Source organism: Fundulus heteroclitus, chromosome 2 (assembly GCF_011125445.2).
Source record: "Fundulus heteroclitus isolate FHET01 chromosome 2, MU-UCD_Fhet_4.1, whole genome shotgun sequence".
Lineage (NCBI taxonomy): Eukaryota > Metazoa > Chordata > Actinopteri > Cyprinodontiformes > Fundulidae > Fundulus > Fundulus heteroclitus.
In genome coordinates this window covers 17049880-17067894 of record NC_046362.1, presented here as the reverse complement: position 1 = coordinate 17067894, position 18015 = coordinate 17049880, and the positions used below count along the sequence as shown (strand labels likewise).

The 18015-nt window shown below is 39.9% G+C and overlaps 1 protein-coding gene and 1 long non-coding RNA gene across 4 annotated transcripts in view; one reads left to right on the top strand and one right to left on the bottom strand.

Annotated features, from left to right (window-relative positions):
• roraa (RAR-related orphan receptor A, paralog a) overlaps positions 1–16635 on the top strand; it is a 292047-nt gene extending 275412 nt beyond the window's left edge. For both annotated transcript variants that reach the window (XM_012871474.3, XM_012871475.3), the window contains 7 exons: positions 2055–2450; positions 3119–3240; positions 3345–3477; positions 5337–5444; positions 6436–6546; positions 7924–8036; positions 8386–16635. In XM_012871474.3, coding sequence (XP_012726928.1) covers positions 2055–2450; positions 3119–3240; positions 3345–3477; positions 5337–5444; positions 6436–6546; positions 7924–8036; positions 8386–8550 — 1148 coding nt within the window. In that variant the 3' untranslated portion in view covers positions 8551–16635. The remainder of the gene's footprint in view (positions 1–2054; positions 2451–3118; positions 3241–3344; positions 3478–5336; positions 5445–6435; positions 6547–7923; positions 8037–8385) is intronic.
• Positions 270–5305, bottom strand: LOC110369068. Of its 2 annotated transcripts, none has more exons than XR_002428663.2 (3): positions 4576–5305; positions 2297–2446; positions 270–764 (listed from the first exon to the last, which is right to left on the bottom strand). It is a non-coding gene; the product is annotated as an uncharacterized LOC110369068 (long non-coding RNA). The 2 variants fall into 2 exon arrangements; XR_002428664.2 differs by lacking the exon at positions 4576–5305 and adding an exon at positions 3521–4569.
• Positions 16636–18015: the final 1380 nt, after the last annotated feature.

Genomic DNA, 18015 nt, shown 5'->3' with positions numbered 1-18015 from the left:
CAGCTCCGTTCACTATCTAAAATGACCGCGGCGCATGGGCACTGTGCTGTTTTAGATTTAGTAATTTGACGTCTTTCATGAGCAGCTCTATTGGCATCACAAAACACCTAGCTTACTTGAAGGGTGTGTTTTCTTGTCTTTCCCATTTTGAAGAGTGGCTAAGAAAATGTGGACGTCTATGCTGCCTCTTACTTATACCTCAGGTAAACAGGAAGTCATAGTGTACTCCTGATGTTGTTGAAAACGTAAATTATAAAAATAAAAATAATACAAAAATTCTGAGCCAACATTTTACTGAGTCAACCAGGCATACAGATAACATTGACACCAGTAATGATAACAAAAAAAGCATTTTGACAAGATTTCTTACCTTTTTTTTTTTCACTGCTCAGAATTAAGGTCTTTTTTTACCAGATTTTTTTTTCTTCAGTGTGAGAGTATACATAATTCAACCAGGAAATCAATAAGTGTGGAGAGCAGTGTATATAAACATAACGAGACAGTGCCATTAACTGTCCAGCTGTTCATGGAGAAACCATTGATCTGATTTGGAACATGTGGGAACACATCTGACAATGTTCATTATGTGCCAGCGGTGGGAGAGTTGTTGCCGTCATAAAAACCTGTCTTCTTAAACAGGAAGTTGTTAGAGGGTGTTGTTATTGCTGCTGTAGCCAAGATTGTTGCAATGGGAGCCCCCCCTAGGTGGGCATCTGTGTCCCTCTTTGTCAGGCAGGTCCAGACTAGCCCGAGTTGAGGAGGTTCTGTCCAAACAGAGCAGATTTTTTTTTTTTTTTTTTTTTTTTTTTTTTTTGCGCTAAGGCATGGTTTCACAGATTTGAAGTGAGAATCTGTATGTACTTGTACATTCACAGAGCTTGCCCCATCCCCCTGCACATATATAGTCATGGATGTGCATGGCTAAGTGATGCACAGTTCATCACCACTATAGACACACTTATATAGGTGTGTATTTATAGGTTTCGACTGGAGGAAGGTGACTCTTAGCCCCACTGAACATATTAGACCCACTATGCTCTTTAGTCTCCTTCCTGTCACCCTGCACACACGTTATTTGCATAGACCCACACACACACACACACATTAGATAAATGACACACATACGCTCACACACATGCACACTGTGACCTCCTGACTTACTGTCAGTCCCCCAGAGCGTCAGCCAAGAAGTCTCATTCGCATCACAACAGTTTAGTCTGGAGGGCCTACAATGGAAGGCAGGAACTTGTCCTTTTCTCTCATGTAGGACTCTCTCTTGAGCTATTCTTTTTTTTTACCTAACTCATTTGTTTCTGCACTTTACAGTGTTGCTCCTATTAAAAATCATTGCTGTGTTCTCCTGCACAATATAAAGTTTCTCATTGTTTTATATCTTGTCTTTTTAGTGTTTTGTTTTGCTATGAGCCTCACACTGTTCGCTAATGTGTAGTTAAGGATTACTAATGTGGTCTGAACATTGCATGCTGCATTACCGAATATTGTGTGCTGCTCATTATTGTTTCAAGCAGGCCAGTATGGGATTCTAGAGCAAAAATAGTTTGACTTAACGGTATCAAATATTTACGCAAAAACTTTAAGCAAAAAAATGCAAAACATGATGTTTGCTCTTATTTTGAACAGAAAAGCAACAGCTACGCCTACTGCTGTGAATATAGAATCAGTTTTCGATCTTCTTCAAGGACCAACCTACCATTTCTAAAAAAATTTTATTTTTTTTTAATGACTATTATATCTAAAAGTGGAGAAAAATCAACTGCAGGTTACTTGATAAGGGTGATAATTGAGAATCTGAACTGTATCTCTCAATAAAATTGTCCAAAACATAACGTCCTATTATAATTATTTTATTTGTGTGGTTTATTTTAGCCTTGTGTGTGTATATGTGTGTATGTATATATATATATATATATATATATATATATATATATATATATATATATATATATATATATATATATATATATATATATATATATATATATAAATTTCTTTTTACTTGGTTCTGACACTCGTCTTGTCCTTTTTTGCTCCAGCGGTGAAGTTTGGCCGCATGTCAAAGAAGCAGCGAGACAGCCTGTACGCTGAGGTCCAGAAGCACCGGCTGCAGCAGCAGCAGAGAGACCACCAACAGCAGCCCGGGGAGGCAGAGCCGCTCACACCTAGCTATGGTCTCTCAGCCAACGGCCTAACGGAGCTACACGACGACCTCAGCGGCTACATGGACGGCCACACTCCTGATGGCAGCAAGCCCGACTCGGCGGTCAGCAGCTTCTACCTGGACATCCAGCCGTCCCCCGATCAGTCGGGCTTGGACATCAACGGCATCAAGCCGGAGCCCATCTGCGACTTTGCCCCCGGCTCTGGCTTCTTTCCATACTGCTCCTTCACCAACGGCGAGACCTCCCCCACCGTTTCCATGGCTGAACTAGGTAAGGAGCAAGGAAAGGAAGGGAGAGGTTAAAGGAGAGACAGCGAAACGAAGGCGGGGGGTAGAACAACTCAACCGTGGGGCAAACGACACAAAGGTTGCTTAAAATAGCAGGAGGTTGGAGACTCATCTCCAACACTCATTAAAAGAGCCTCTTTTTTTTTGTAATTAGTTTCCATTAATTAGGGCCAATCGGGATCCAGCAGGGCAGGCGTCTGGGGAAATCATTTTTTTTAGGCTCCCTTGTGCCTAGGAACTCCTTTTAACAGATGTGTTTTCAAAACCATTTAAATTCTTATACTCAATATTTCTCTGAGAGAAAATGTGACCTTTGTTTCAGTGAGTAACGTGGCACCCATCCCCCTCCCCTTTCCATGCATTTGTGTCATAACTAGATTGGCTTCGCCTCAACCTTAAGCTATGAGCTTCCTGCAGGCGGTATAAGGAAATGTCAACAAGCTTTCTCCCAAAGAAAGCCCACATGTATTCACCCCCCCCCCCCCCCCCCTTTCCTTCTTCATGAGAGCTCAGTAAATAACTCTTCTTTTTCTTGTGGCATATTTCATCACTGAGGTCTTCGCTTTCACGTAGCTCTGTGTGTGTGACACTCAGATCTCATCTGAAACCATCTCGGTTTGTCACGGTGATGATTGTGATTTTTTATTCCAGAGCACCTGGCCCAGAACATCTCAAAGTCGCACATGGAGACATGTCAGTACCTAAGAGAGGAGCTGCAGCAGATGACCTGGCAGGCTTTCCTTCAGGAGGAGGTGGAGAGCTACCAGAGCAAGGTGAGACGGCTGGCTCTGTGCCGCACCTCCGTCGCGGCTGCAGTTATCGGAACTATTGTTTTACGGCAGATAAAACATTCTCTCTCTCCTATCTTGTTCCTCAGCCCCGGGAAGTCATGTGGCAGCTGTGTGCTATCAAAATAACAGAGGCCATTCAGTATGTGGTGGAGTTCGCCAAGCGCATCGACGGCTTTATGGAGCTGTGTCAGAACGATCAGATAGTGCTGCTGAAAGCAGGTATGACAGCCTGTCAACATGGCCCCGCTGCCGTCAAACTTACCTCGGCTCACCTCCGCCGGCCCCGCTCCGCCGTTGTCACGGGGGCTGTAGCTGACCTGACTGCACAAAAGCTCCTCTTCTTCACACCCACAGACAGCGTAACAGACAGGCGACCCCACCCCACTCCAGCCCGGCCTCCGACTCTTTGTGTTCCCCTCTGTTCCCCGCTGCACACATGGCGCAGGCAGACGCTGTATAAGACAGCAGTTCTGATAATACCTATCGACTTTTTTTTTTAATGTTTCTCCCTAAAATGTAGGATGTCTGAACTGCTCTGATAAAGTCCCTTGTCTTTATGCAGATGCACAATGCCACCCTCACTTACTGGAACCCGCCGGTAAAGATAAATTCCTCTTAACCTCCTGTTGCTGTCAGAACAGCTCCAACTTTTTGCATAAAGTTTCATGAAGTTGGAGCAAACGGAGACATCTTTGAGCATTTATCTTCGCGCAGTCTCATCGTCCTGAGTCCTTTCTCGTGCGCTCTTCTCTTGAGTTTATGCCGCAGGATTTATCTGTTTAACCCATTATATTGCTGAAAGACCAATAATGACCCATTACCAGTGCAAATCTCCTGGCGTAGCAAACTAATTCTAACAAGTGTCTGCTGATATTTGGAAGAGAAAACGGATAACAGTATTCTATATCTTTCAGCAAACCAAACACTGGGCATGAAATGCATCTTTGGTTTCACACCAAACCCACTTGGAGTGGTTGTTGCATAAATTTTTAGTTTGTTTTAATCAAAGTGCCCATTTTCTGTAGCTTTCATTAAACTACCCAGATTTGTTATCGAGGGCCTTTTCTAGCCTTACTTTCAACCAGATGACATGCAGATGGCGTCTAATAGTCGTGGAGGTGTTTTTTTGTTTTTGGTTTTTTTCCTCCCTCACCATCCTGACGCTGCATGTTGGTGAGATAAGTGACTTGTTCTCACAGCTCTAGTTTTAAAGTTTTTCATGATTTCCCTGATTTTAGGTGTGGGTGAGTTTAGGCAAGCAGCCATTTTCCTGTTGTTCTTTCCTGATTCATAAAGATAAACACACGTCCGCCTTACCTCAGTGCGATCTTCTCTTGTCTGAATAGCGGCCAAGAGAAATAGGCCTCACTGTCACACAATATTAATACCCCAGGGAAACAGGAAGTTAAGCATTACTCAATAAAGGTTCCTAGACATTCTGCTCAAGTTTGGAAAGAGATGGTTAAAAAGATCATAAAAACATTTTTGTGACATTTATAATAAGGGAAATGTTAGGGGTGTTGATACGTGCAGCATTAGGGATTTTTATGTTAAATTTTTTCTCCATATACTGTACATGTGCTCAAATTAAAGGTTGGAATTATCAAAATTTTTCAGCGGGAGACGAAGCTGTTGCAGTAAAAGATGAATTTATCACAAGGCTTTTTACACACCTTTTTCAGCTCTGTCAACAACACTCTCCATTACGTATTTACTTCTTTTTCTCCTTATTTTCTCCCATCTAGTAGTACAGATTGTAGCACCTAATAAAAAGCTTTTCAGCTAAAAAAAAAAAGAGAGCGTGTGAATGAAAAAGTAACATCGCTGCCTATTTTTGTCAAGCTCGTCTCTGTGGAAGAATAGCCTTCTATCAATGATGTTTTCATCTGCGGAGGCAGGTTTTATTCTCATCTGCCAGCAGGCATATTTCAAAGCGGCTGTTTTCTCATATTTTGGAAGATTAGCACAAAGATAATCATGTGTTTTGCACCTCTGACTGATGTTAGAAGGGGAGGGGGGGAAAAAAAAAAAAAAAAAAGAAAATCTTCAGCATCTTGTTCTCCTGTCTGTCTCTGCAGGCTCTCTGGAAGTTGTGTTTGTCAGAATGTGCCGTGCCTTTGACTCACAAAACAACACAGTCTATTTCGATGGAAAATACGCCGGACCTGATGTGTTCAAGTCATTAGGTAAGTGGAGTGGGTGTGCAGGCGGGCGGGCAGGCATGCAGGCGTGGGTGCCTGCCTGCCTGTGTGTTGGAGAGCTGCTGTGTTTGTGGATCTAGAGTGTTTCTTTACAGTGTCTTCCTCCTCTCCTTGGTGTAGCAGCCAAAATTAGAGTCGGCTGTTGTTCTGTGCTCGACGCTGAAGGCCTGGAAGCAAACACTGAGCTCCTCATCCCTTTCCTCACCTGGCATTTCTGTCTCTTCAGCGGTTATTTATGGTAGAACAGAGATGTTGCCGAGGCGCCGCCACATATGGCTCCTGTAACTGGAATAAATAAAGCCAGACGGGGAGTCTTTGGGGGAAGCTGCTATCAAAACTATCGCTGATAGTCTGACATGAAACATCTTAGGCAAAAAACAAATAGCAGCCATGTTTGACTGTCATATTTTCCTGTGATATTTTTATTTATTTTTTTTTTTTTTTTTCCGCCATGGATTTTCTGCTTTGGAAGTAGCTTTTTTGACAGGCAAATTGTAAAGGCATCCCACAGTGATTTTGAGGATGCACAGTCCTGTTTTCTTTGTGCTTGTTTATCACCCTGTTTATGCATTAGTGAACGTCCCTCTAACAGATAGCAGGGGACGGCGGCAGACGGCGGGAGAGTGATGGGCTTTCCGAGCAGCCGTGGCATGTGCCTGTCTGTGTGCGTCCCCAATAATTGATTTAACTAAAAGCCTCAATAGTGACCTCATTTTAGCTTGCATAACACCGCCCAACTGCCAAAAGTGACTCGTCTGGGAGGCAAAACTCAGTAAAAGCATTGCCTGTTCTGCTTAAGATGCTCCCATGTGCTGTCAGCACGCTGCTCTTTTTTATCCCATCCCCTTCCTCTCCCCTCCTTGTGCGCCTCTCTCCCAATAAAGATCAAGCGTGAATGTTGTTCTTTGGTCTTCCCCATCCTAAGCCCCTTCTCTTTCTCCCTCTCTCTCTCTCTCCATGTCCTTTGCTGTGGCAGGCTGTGACGACTTGATCAGCTCCGTCTTCGAGTTTGGGAAAAACTTGTGTTCTATGCACCTGTCTGAGGATGAGATCGCCCTGTTCTCTGCCTTTGTGTTGATGTCTGCTGGTAGGTGTCAGTCACAGCAACAAAGAGGGGGAGAGGGGTGGGAGCCGCCACAATAACCTACTCACCATAACAATATGCTCTGCCTTCCAAAAGTACCCGTACCCCTTGAACTTTATTCCATTTGGTCACGTTGAAGTGTGCGCTTTATTGGGATATTATGTAATAGAGCAGCACAAAGTTGCAGACAGTTGTAATGAAGAAGGAAAATTATTATGGTTATAAAAATAAATTTAAAAAAAACAACAAAAAGTGTGGCATCCATATGTATTCAGCCTTTCTTACTGTGTTACCCCTAAAGAAAATCCAGGGCCATCAACTGCCTTTAAATGTCACCTAGTTGGTCAATAGAGGCCACATGTGTAATTAATGTTAGTACAGTTGTTTAGTGAAGGCCTCAGTGGTTTGCTAGAAAACGTAAGTGAGCAAATTGCATCATGAAAGACCGAGGAGTGCAGCAGACCAGCTGGTTGGGTCATGAAACAATGTCCTGACCTTAGAATGTCTCATGGAGCTTTGGTCAGTTCATGATCTGAAAATACTCAACTGCAAACCTATTGAGACATCCACGTAAAGTGGCAGGCCAGGGAGGGAGTGCATTTATCAACGATGCAGCCAAGAGCACCATTGCAACTCCAGAGGTGCTGCCGGAGATCCCCAGCTCAGGTGGCTCTACCTGTTGACATTAAAGTTATTAGTTGCGCATGAAAAGGAATGATGCACAGAGCCCTTAACATCGTTTTGTCAGATTAATACATGATGATGGCAGCGGCATCCCGTGGGGGGGGCTTTTTCTTTGCAGAAACTGGTTCGCTGGTCAGAGCTGCTGGGAAAATGAATGGATCTGTAGCGAACATGTTGAGGTTTGTTTTCCTGCAGGACTTCCCTAAACATACAGACTGAGCATGTTTGCGTGTTAAATTGGCCGAGTCTAAACCAAAGTTCAATTGAGAATTTGTGGCATGTCTTGGAAGGTTACCCAATCTAGGGGACGTTGGGCAATTTAGCAAAGAAGAATTGGCAACAATTTGGCAAAGCTGCTATAGACGTACACCGAAACACCGAGCTGTCATTGCATCCAATGGCGATTTAAGAAAGTGTTATCCCAAGCTGAATGCATGCCACACTTCTTCCAAGTTTTTTTATTGTAAAAAAAATAAATAAATGTGTTACTTTGTGTTGGTCTGTAAAATAAAATCCCAATAAAATGCATTTAGGTTTGTGACAAAACGGGGACATTTCCAAGGGGTAAGGCTTCTTTTCTAAGGCACGGCATACTGCAAACATCCTTTTTTATATAATGAAATGCTATATGAACTGTAAACTGTAATTTTTCTTGTCTTTAAACAATAAATAAAGCTGTGAAACCTACCCTTCTAGATCGATCCTGGCTTCAGGAGAAGGTGAAAGTGGAGAAACTTCAGCAGAAGATCCAATTGGCCCTTCAACATGTTCTGCAAAAGAACCACAGAGAGGATGGTATTCTTACAAAGGTATGTCGCAGCCTGATCTACTCTGAGCCGTAAAGAAATCTCACTATTTAGTGTCCAAACTCTTAGTTCACAAACCCGGGGCAGCGCATTCACAAAGCAACAAAAAAAATTCCTTTTTTTTTCCTTAGAAAAGTGAAAATGTATCAATTGTACTTTCTTCCTAAAAGAAAGTGTCACATAGTCTCAACATTTACACGTCTTTTTGCCCCGTGTGGCACAGACAGCACTGCAGGGAGGACTGTTTTTTTTTTTTTTTTTTTTTTTTTTTTTTTGCTTCACTACAATTGCTCCATGTCCTTGCCTCGTCGTGAATCTAAACAGCCTGTCTCCTCTCTCTCTCTCCCCACAGTTGATATGCAAAGTGTCGACACTGCGAGCGCTGTGCAGTAGGCATACAGAGAAGCTCACGGCTTTCAAAGCAATATACCCAGACATTGTGCGTGCCCACTTCCCCCCCTTATATAAGGAGCTGTTCGGATCAGACTTTGAGCAGTCCATGCCTGTCGATGGGTAACAGGCCCACCCCCCCCCCTCCTCCAGGTGCCGGTGTGCCCTCCGTTTGGGGGGGGAGGGGAGGTGTGGGCGACGTGGAGGAGGAATCTGAGACACTTTACTGGTGCCCTGCACAAGACCGGAGCGGACAGATGGCACGTTGTTCAACTTTTTTTTTCCTGTTTTTTTTTTTTTTTTTGCAGTGGAGGCGGGGAGGGCATTGGGTAGCTGATTGTCAAGGTTTACTGTGTTGAATTTAAGTCTCAAAGGAAGACTCAACAGAACCCCAGCAGGACATGAAGAGGAGGGAGGAACAAATAATTTCTGTCTGGCTGAACTTGGCCCTCTTATGCACTTTTTTTTGAAGAAGAAAAACAACATTTCACCGGTGTTCTTTGCTTTTCCCATGATTTGGGGGTGAAAAAAAAAAAGTATAAGCAACACTTAAAAGACGACCGCATCAGTATTATCTTCCAAGTTTGCACTCCTTAAACAATTTTTAGTATTCTCACAATTTAACCTTTTTCATCTTTAAAATACACAATCCCCCAGGCCTAATTAATTCACCTAAGCAACGTGCACACTTTGGTCAAGTTCAGCCATTTTATCTCTTTTTTTTTTTTTTTTTTTTTTTGGTTTGTTTTTGTTTTGGAAGCAGCGCTCAAAATGAAAACTCACAGCAACTTTCTGGGAGGTTCCCTCGGCACGGTGATGCAATCGGCGCCTCTTTAAGGACAATCGTTTAAAAGGAGAAAAAAAAAACTAGAATTCTGGTAATTCTTATGAAAACGCAATGATTTTAGCTGTCAAGGACTCCATCCACCATTGTTGCATAGTGAAAATCATGTAAGGCCATCTGCTATTAATCCTTCTCTGGACAGGTGCCCCGAAGAAGCCCGGGGCACCGACGCAATGAAAAGGCTCCATTCCACCTGTTTTATAATGTACTACAGGGTATATGGTCATAAGTACTTACAATACAGAAAAAAAATAATTGTTTATAGAATCTATTTTAAATAACATGTATGATATTAGTAGTTAGACCATTCTTAATTGTTGAATTGATAAGGCACTTTTATTTACACCTTTGTTTAATTTAAGACTTGTATATTTACCTAGTGATGTGTTGCATGTGCACAAGAAGTACAAGCTGAATCATGGTCACAGAGATTATTCTGGGGAGCTATGGATGGTATTGGCCCGGAAGTGTTCTGGGGGTGGGGTTCTGGTAGGACGGCCCAATGCGGCTGCTGGACGGCGATCAATGAGGCGTGGATTAGAAGGCAATCTAAAGACACTCTTTTTTTCTTTTCCTGCAACAACTTCAAGTGTACGGCACAATTAATGTGAGAATGCACCCTTCAAATCAGGATTCTCAGCATCCCTTATGGCCTCCGTTTGGATGCTGTTAAATTATAAAACCTTTTTTGAAGTCGGGATGTTTGCAGATCACTATATCATAAGCATTTATAAGCGTTTGATTTAAATTCTAGTTTGACTGACTGTGTAGATCATGTTTAACAGGGTACAACCAAGCACAATAAAATACACATTTCTTGCCATGTGGTCAAAGTGGAGAAAACGCACTGAGATTGTAATCCAACTGTTCCACCTAGTGGAAGACAGAAATAAAACGAGGAAGCGTCGCAGAGGTGAGCTTACTACCCTAAAAGCACGCCTACGGTGTGTTGCAAAATAAATCCTACTGTTTGAACTTACTTTATAAGACATTTTATCATGTAATAACCTTCTAGTGCAATACTGGATGCATTTTATTGGGGTTTTATGTGATGGGCCAACATAAATGGCAAATAATTTTGAAGGGGGATGGAAATTCTTATTTTTTTCTTTCTTTTTTTTTTTACACCAAAGTGTGCTGTCTATTTCTATTTCAAAAGCATGCCCATGGCATGGATCTGCCACCACCTTGTTGGTAGGGTGTGCTCAGGGTCTCATCTGACCAGAGGAAGCTTCTTGTCGTTGGATAAGAAGTTTTATCGTTTTCTTTTTGAATCCGAAGTCAAATTCAATGTTTGCACCCACAAACTTAACAATTAAACTTTATTCTGATTCTGATAACGGCAGCTTTTATCCATGCACACCTCCAAAACTTTATCCCTGACCTGCCTTCATGACCCTGTTTGTTCACTAACATTTTCTAAGAAACCATCTGTCCTTTACAATAGATCAGGGGGAGTTTATTTAGTAATGAAGTGATGAGGACTTGGTTGCAATGGATTTTTATTTCAGGGTACTTGAGTGAAGAAATCTGATACAAAAGCAGGCTGCACTTTTTATAATTTTCTAAAAAAAAAAAATTGAAGTCTTATTCTTTCTGCAGTATTATGCGTTGCTTTTTGTTGGTCCGCCACATAAAATCCCATCAAAGCACACTGAAGTTTTTTAGTTGTAACGTGACAAAAATCTATAAAGAAGTTCAAGGGTTATAAAAAATGTTTTGCATAGCACTGTACGAACCTCGGTCAAAAGGTGTGTTTTTTCTTTTCTTCTTTTTCAATAAGAGTGACTTTTTGCCTTCTTACCATAGCCTCAGCCCAGCAGCGCCTTAACGGAACACCGAAAGAAAAAAAAAAAACAGCGAAGGGAAAGTGAATTTTCAAAGCCTTGTCTGGTAGTAAAGCTTCTATTTTTGTAACTCGTTTTGGTTTAACAAACCCACGAAAGAGGACGAGGGAGAGGAAAAAAGATGTCAGGTAGCACTTAACTGTATCCCTGCAATAACGAAGACTAGCTGTTTGTACGATTAGAAGGGGGACGTATTAAAAAACAAAACAAAACAGTAGGACAAGTGCTAGTTTCAGAACGCTTTGTTGTTGTGCTTTTGTTTTTGTTAAGTGTGTCTTTCTTGTCAGTGTGGTGGTAAAAAGTGGTTAAAAAAAAACAAAAAAAAAACGTAGAAAAAAAAAAAAAGAACCCCTGGATGTGCCAAACTGTAGTCGTTGCTTCCGCTTTCCAGTCTACTTGGTTAAAATGTAGAATGGATTCTGAAGACATTCCAGCAATCTCGGTAGCAGCTTCTTGATATCCTTAAAGACAAAAAGAAAAGAAAAAAAAAATATCCCTTTAGAAAACCCAGCAAAGCGTGTTAATACATTCGTCACCGACTGTAAAACAGAATCGAGTTTTGTTTCGTTATTTCTCTGTTTGCACTCTTATCATTCCTCTGCCGTGCAATTTGCACAAGACGTTAATGCCTTGTGCTGTCACCCCTCAGGGAAGAATTGTTTTGTTGTTGTTGTTGTTTTTATCCTTCGCCTTTCTGTTCGAGAGGACATTTGTTTGTATTCATCGTGTTTAGTTTAATTTTGTTTGTTTGTTTGTTTGTTTCAGGGACGTTTCCATGGGAATCGGTTAAAATTAGAATTTAAAAATGTATCGCTGACTTTTCATTGCCGATGTACAGTTCAAACCAGATGTTTATTTACACTTTGTTAAAAAGATACCTTTTTTTTTCTCCTTGTCTGACTTTATGTCAGACTACACTTTTCCTGTTTTAAATCATTTAGGATTAAAGGGCGAAAAAAATCCGAGACATCCTCTGCTCTTAAAAAAAATTAGTTACAATTCAAGTGTTTTTGCCATAATGACCATTGTTATATTTGTCGGAAGAGGGAAGTCCACAAGCCTCCACACTAGCCCAACTGTGAAGTAGGGTAGTGACGGCATCATGCTGTGGGGTTGTGTTGCTACAGGAAGGACTAGTGCACTTCACAAAAATAGGGTGCATCATTAGGAAAGAGTAGTATGCTGAAATATGGAAGCAACACCCCAAGACGTCAGCCAATCACCTTAAACCTGTGGCACAAATGGGTCCTCCACATGGACAGTGTCATTAAGCATACCACCAAAATTAGTTACAAAGTGGCTTAAGGTAAAATAACAAAGTGAATATTTTAGGGTTGCCATCACAAAGTCCTGGTCTCACCACCATAGAATATATATATATATAACTTTTTTTAGGCAGAGCCAAAAAGCAAATCTGCTTACAAACCTGGCTCCATTTCTGCCAGGGGAGGACTGGACCAAAAATCATTGTCCAGCAAGCTATTGTGAGAAGCTTGTAGAAGAAACAGAAAACGTTTGACCTAGTTTGTAAGGCAAGTCTACCAAACATTAAGATGATATATTTAAATGTCTGACTTTGGAGAGAATTTTTTTTTATTTAATTCTGTTATTGCGCTAATAGGAATACTTTTGGTAATCCTAACTGATGTAAAACAGGACATTTCTAGTCTGATTTCTTTTCAGACCGTGAGGAGGGGAAAAGGTTTTTTTTTTTTCTTTTTTGTTTTGTTTTATAGATTGTATGTAAATATTTGGTTTTAACTGTGTGCAGTTTTTAGCCAAGAAATGAAAAACAATAATCTCATCACTTTTACAAACTACACTTTTTCAGCACAAAACATTTTTCCTATCAGACGAGAAAAAAAAAATCTTTTTTTTTTTTTTTATTTCAGATGGTGTCATCAGGGTCTTTACAAAGGATTACCCTCTTTGTTAGAAAAACCAAAATATTCTTATGCAATACTGAATTGGTTGTGTTTGGGTTGTAGTGGATCTGCTGTAGCTGTTCTTATGGTCCAATTCTCTTTGGATATTATGCACAAGCCCTCTGTACGACTGGTTAACCTCAGTCTCCGAGCAAAGCAACCCCTGCTGCCCCCAGTCTGGAGCACTGCTAGACAATCCAGGTTTGTGAAAGATGTCTGTGGCCCCCGCCCCCCGCCCTGGTGAGAACAGCACATAGAAAGGAGGCGGTGTGAACGCTCAGGGAGGTGGACAGGGAATGCCTGACGTGCAGCTCGACGGGCCAATCTTTTTGACAAGGCACACTGAACTTTGCAGTTCCTGTTATGGGATTTTTTTTTTTTTTTTTCAAAGGAGAATTGTCTGTTTTCCTTTTTAAAATGGTTTGTTTTCAGCATGTTTTCTAGTTGCATAACTACCAACTATTTTCTCACACATGATCAGCTAAGGTCTGCCACTTTCAAAGCACGAAAAGGTGAGCCTGATGATTGGCTCTGTGATGCATTTTACAAAAAATATTACGAGCAATATGCCTTGTGTTGCAATTACGGGTCTCTACATTGCAGTTATCAGCCTTTCTTTTTTAATTAACTATTCATCCAGTATGTTTACACTTTGTACCGAGAAGTAATAATAATCCCTTCAGTTTATTTTTCCTCTTCACATGTGCTGGTGTGGTTGCGATAGAGACAGGAGAACAGAAAACAGTCATCAAACACACTAGTACTTGGATACAACTATAAAATACACTTAAAACTGTTATGTCCTTTTCAGTGGCGGTTTTTGATATGGGCAGTTGCCCAGGGTAGCATTTGACAAGGGGGCGCAAAAGCACTAGATTTAAAAAATAATCATAATGCAAACGCACTGCATTTTATCCCATCCCAGGATGTCTGATAATTTCCTGTATTTTAATTGGAGGCGGCAGGCACCAGAAGGAGCCGCTGGCCCAAGAGTGTCATGCATGCAAGAACCGCCACTGGTCTTTTTCACCCTTTTTTATTTTTATTTTTATTATTTTCCACTTCGTGTGCTATTCAGTCTGTGTGTAGTATACAGTAACGATATGCTGTTCCTTCTGTCTCTATGTTGTCTGTTTGTACAAAGCAATAGTCTCTGTATGTGTGTGTGTATATATGTGTGTGTGTGTGTGTGTGTTTTGTTCTTAAAGTGTGTGACTAAAATAAAAAAAAAACCCAGACAAGGCTTTAATAATTACAGAGGAACAGGGTTATGTGGATGAGGAGATTTTTGCTTTACTTTTAGAGAATTTAAAAAAGGAAAAAGGTTTGGAAATGCTGAGCTAGATCCATCCATATTAAGTATTGGTTGTTTTGTGTTTTTTCTTTTTTCTGTTTTTTTCCTCTTCTTTTTAAAGCATAACGCCTTGAACAATTCAGTGGTTTGCAAAAACTCTACGGGGGCAACATAGACAGCATTGTGACGGCTCCAAAAAAATGCCTTTCCTGCTCTGTTGGTTGGGCTGGCTCATACAGGAATAAATAAGTTTGTATCTTAACAAAATGTCAGATTTTGGAGCCCTCCTTGACCCCAGATTGTGAAAGCCGGCATCGTGTCGTCGTGTTTGGAAGCTGCCAGCATGTGCTGTAACCCAGAATTATGAATCTGTCATTGCATTTTTAATAAACTCATTTTCCAAAGCACATGTAATAACGATTTAAGATTAAAATTACGTTTAAGGACAATAGTTTGAAAAGTTAAAAAAAAAAAAAAAAAAAAAAAAAAAAAGGACGCGATCTTTAGCCATAATTGAATGTCAAGCAATAATATATGTTGGTGTATAATTTCTCATTCTTTGTGCATCTGCATGTAAATACACCCTCTTATTTATCATGAGTCTTTTTCTTCTTCTTTTTTTCAATTTCTGTGGACGTCTCATCTGTATATTTGACCAGTTCGGTTCCCAGCCTGTATTACTGTGTGTGTTCTTTTCCTCATTCTCTCCCCCATTCTCAGCAGTTTTTATTCATCATATTTAATATTATTATTATTATTGTTATTATGGATCACATGTATAAAGGTAGCTTTGTAACTTCTGTCTGTATAGGTAAGAGGAAAATACTGCTACTAAGGTCTACCCAGTGAAAATATTTATCTGTTTATCGATTGCATCATATTGTACGATGAAGCTGTTTCTACTTTGCTTCCCTCCTTTAGGATTAGTTTGATAGAGATAGGGGTGTGCTGACATTTATTTTGTGTTGCCCTAATGTGTGGTGCTAGATAAGTTAATTTTATGAACCAAGTATTGATTCTTAAGCCTGGCCACCCTATTAGTTAAATAATTTCATCGCCTATTAATGTATTATTGATATTAGGACTCAACAAATTATGATTATAATAAAAACGATAGTGATAAAAGAGAAAAAAGAAAAAGTACCCGGACAGTACCTGTATCAGTGTGCTGGGTCTGGGGTAATGCACTTATTTCCTTCTGGCTTATAGCAAAACTAGAATCTGCTCTTTTAAAGGCTATTTAAGGTTGCTTTTATGGATTTTTGAGGACAAATTCCTGTTATTAAAACTGAAACAGCAGTATTTTTTTTCCCGTTCGTTTTTCTTTTTTTTTTCCTGATTGTAAGAACAACCACTTGCTGAGGCTGTAGTTCGTCAGGTTTTTTAAGACGTTAACTCTTTCACCTTGTGTGTTTGCATCATCCCCTTACTTGATGTGGTAACATGGTTCTGAGCCTCTGTATGTTTCGACAGCCCTGAAACCGTGGTTTTATTCAGACCAATGGCGTGTTCTTTTCTTTTTTTAATTGCACCACATGAAGTGTTTTTTTGTTTGTTTTTTTTTTTAAAAACAAACATGAATGGATTTCCCATTTGATGACAAAATCGACCTTTTTCCTCTTCTCTGTAGCAAATATCACTAAGAAGATGCTCGCAATAATAAGCAAAGTATCACACTGAGTGCCTCTCGGTGTAACGAAATGCATACATGGTTTTGATTGTCCTTTTTTTTTTTTTTTTCCAAACGTCTACTGATGTGACTGAGTATTTTTCACACGAGAAAATCTCACCCTCGCTTGCTTAAAAGAAAATGTTCTCTTGGTTTTTTTTTTTTTTTGTTCATGTGTCGCTCCGACATCAGCTGGTGTGTTTGTGTTGGAAGGGGTTTTAATGTACAGATGTCATCCCTCTCACCTCGTTTCAGAAACGGGGGAGTTTGTTTCCACGTTGATCTCAAATGATCAATAAAAGCTTGCGTATAAGTTATTACCCTAAATGATCACTTGCACATTTTTTTTTTTTTGATGACAAAAAATAACCTGATATTTCTACATTTTCTGTTTGTGATGTATTATTTTTTATTTTTTTTGTCACTGCAAACAGAACATTTGCTAATACATTGTATATTCTGTATTCGTACGTGTTTGTAAAACAAGCGTACTGCACATCTGGTTCTTTTAATGTCCTGTGTTCATTGTGCGCTGAGTCTGTTTGGGGTAACTCCACACATGAAGGTTGGGTGGAGCCCGGGAGGTTGAGGCTTTTATTTCCCCTTGCAAAGCAGTGAAAGAAAAGAAAAAAAGAAAAAAAAAACATTGAAAAGCCCAAACTAGTGTGTGTTCGACACAGATTTCTAAGTCACACGTTTGCTACTGATCTTAAATGGCGACGGTTGATCATGAACCTTTTTATCCAGCTCTTTTGAACTCTCTTTAGCAGGTAGTCTAATTCACAAATGTAGTTTTGCTCCTTCTTGTCTGATTCTTAAATATGAAAATAAGTATTTTGATTCATTTTGTAAATACATCTGTAAAGAAGAATAAGAAATTTAATGTTGTCTTTTAAATACTTTTCATTCTAATATGAATGTTGTTATATTGTACTTAGAAACTGTACCTTTAATATTACCTTTATTAAAAGTGCATTGGACACATCGATTTTAGATGTGCTTTATGTGCTGTTATCCCATAATAAAATTTACCGCTTGTAATGAGCTTTGTTTTTCTCCTCTGATTGTTCAACCGTGTCACTTTGTCTGCCCTTTATTCAGCTCACTAACTAGAAAAAACATTTAGCAAGCCTAAGGGGTTCCCAACAAGGGTTTTTATAGCATCAGAAACACTTTAAAACCCTGCAAATAAAGAAATAAAAAAAATCATGATAGATATGTTAGTGTTACATTTTGAACTGAACCAATTAACTTTTTGTTTTTAATTTATCTGGCTGTATCATTTGCTTTGCTGTCCTTAAATAATGAGTTAAACCTAAAGGTCTGAATCATTTCTTTCCAATCAGAGTCTCCCAACACATTTTGGGCACTTAACCACTGCAAAAAACTCACTTTTTTTGTACCATTTTCTTTGTACACGCCTGAACTCCTGTGGTTGTAGGCTCCAAGCAAAAATATGCTATTTTAATGAATGACTCAATTTCCCTGCAAGGAATATAAATTTTTCATCACTTTTTTTTAACCATGTAAAACATTAGAGATCTCAGATAGGCTTGGTGAACAGCAGTGTGATAAAGTTGTGGAATCATTTGCATAATTTGAATTTCTTCCATATGTAGACTATTGATGTTATCTCCTTAGAATAGGTGTAAGGATGTCATCATCTTTAACTTAAAGCAACAAAAAAATGGGCTAGTCTGTGATTTTTACTTAAAGAAAGAGTACTTGCATTAAACTATTGCTCTTGCGTTTTGTGTTTGAGGCCATTTGTTGCACAAGACAAATGCTGGAGAGAAAAGTTGACATTATTGTGGTTAAGGATGTAAAATACTGGAGAGGAAATCATGGCAAGTATGCCAACGTGCTGTTGCTCTGAAAGATCTACCGTACACAACTTGTTAAGAAACCGTGACAATTTCCAACTGTATCCCTATTTACTGTTATTTATTCTATAAAATGCAACAGAAAGACAAATCTGTTAGGACTGATATAAAAAAGATGAAAAGGTTTAGG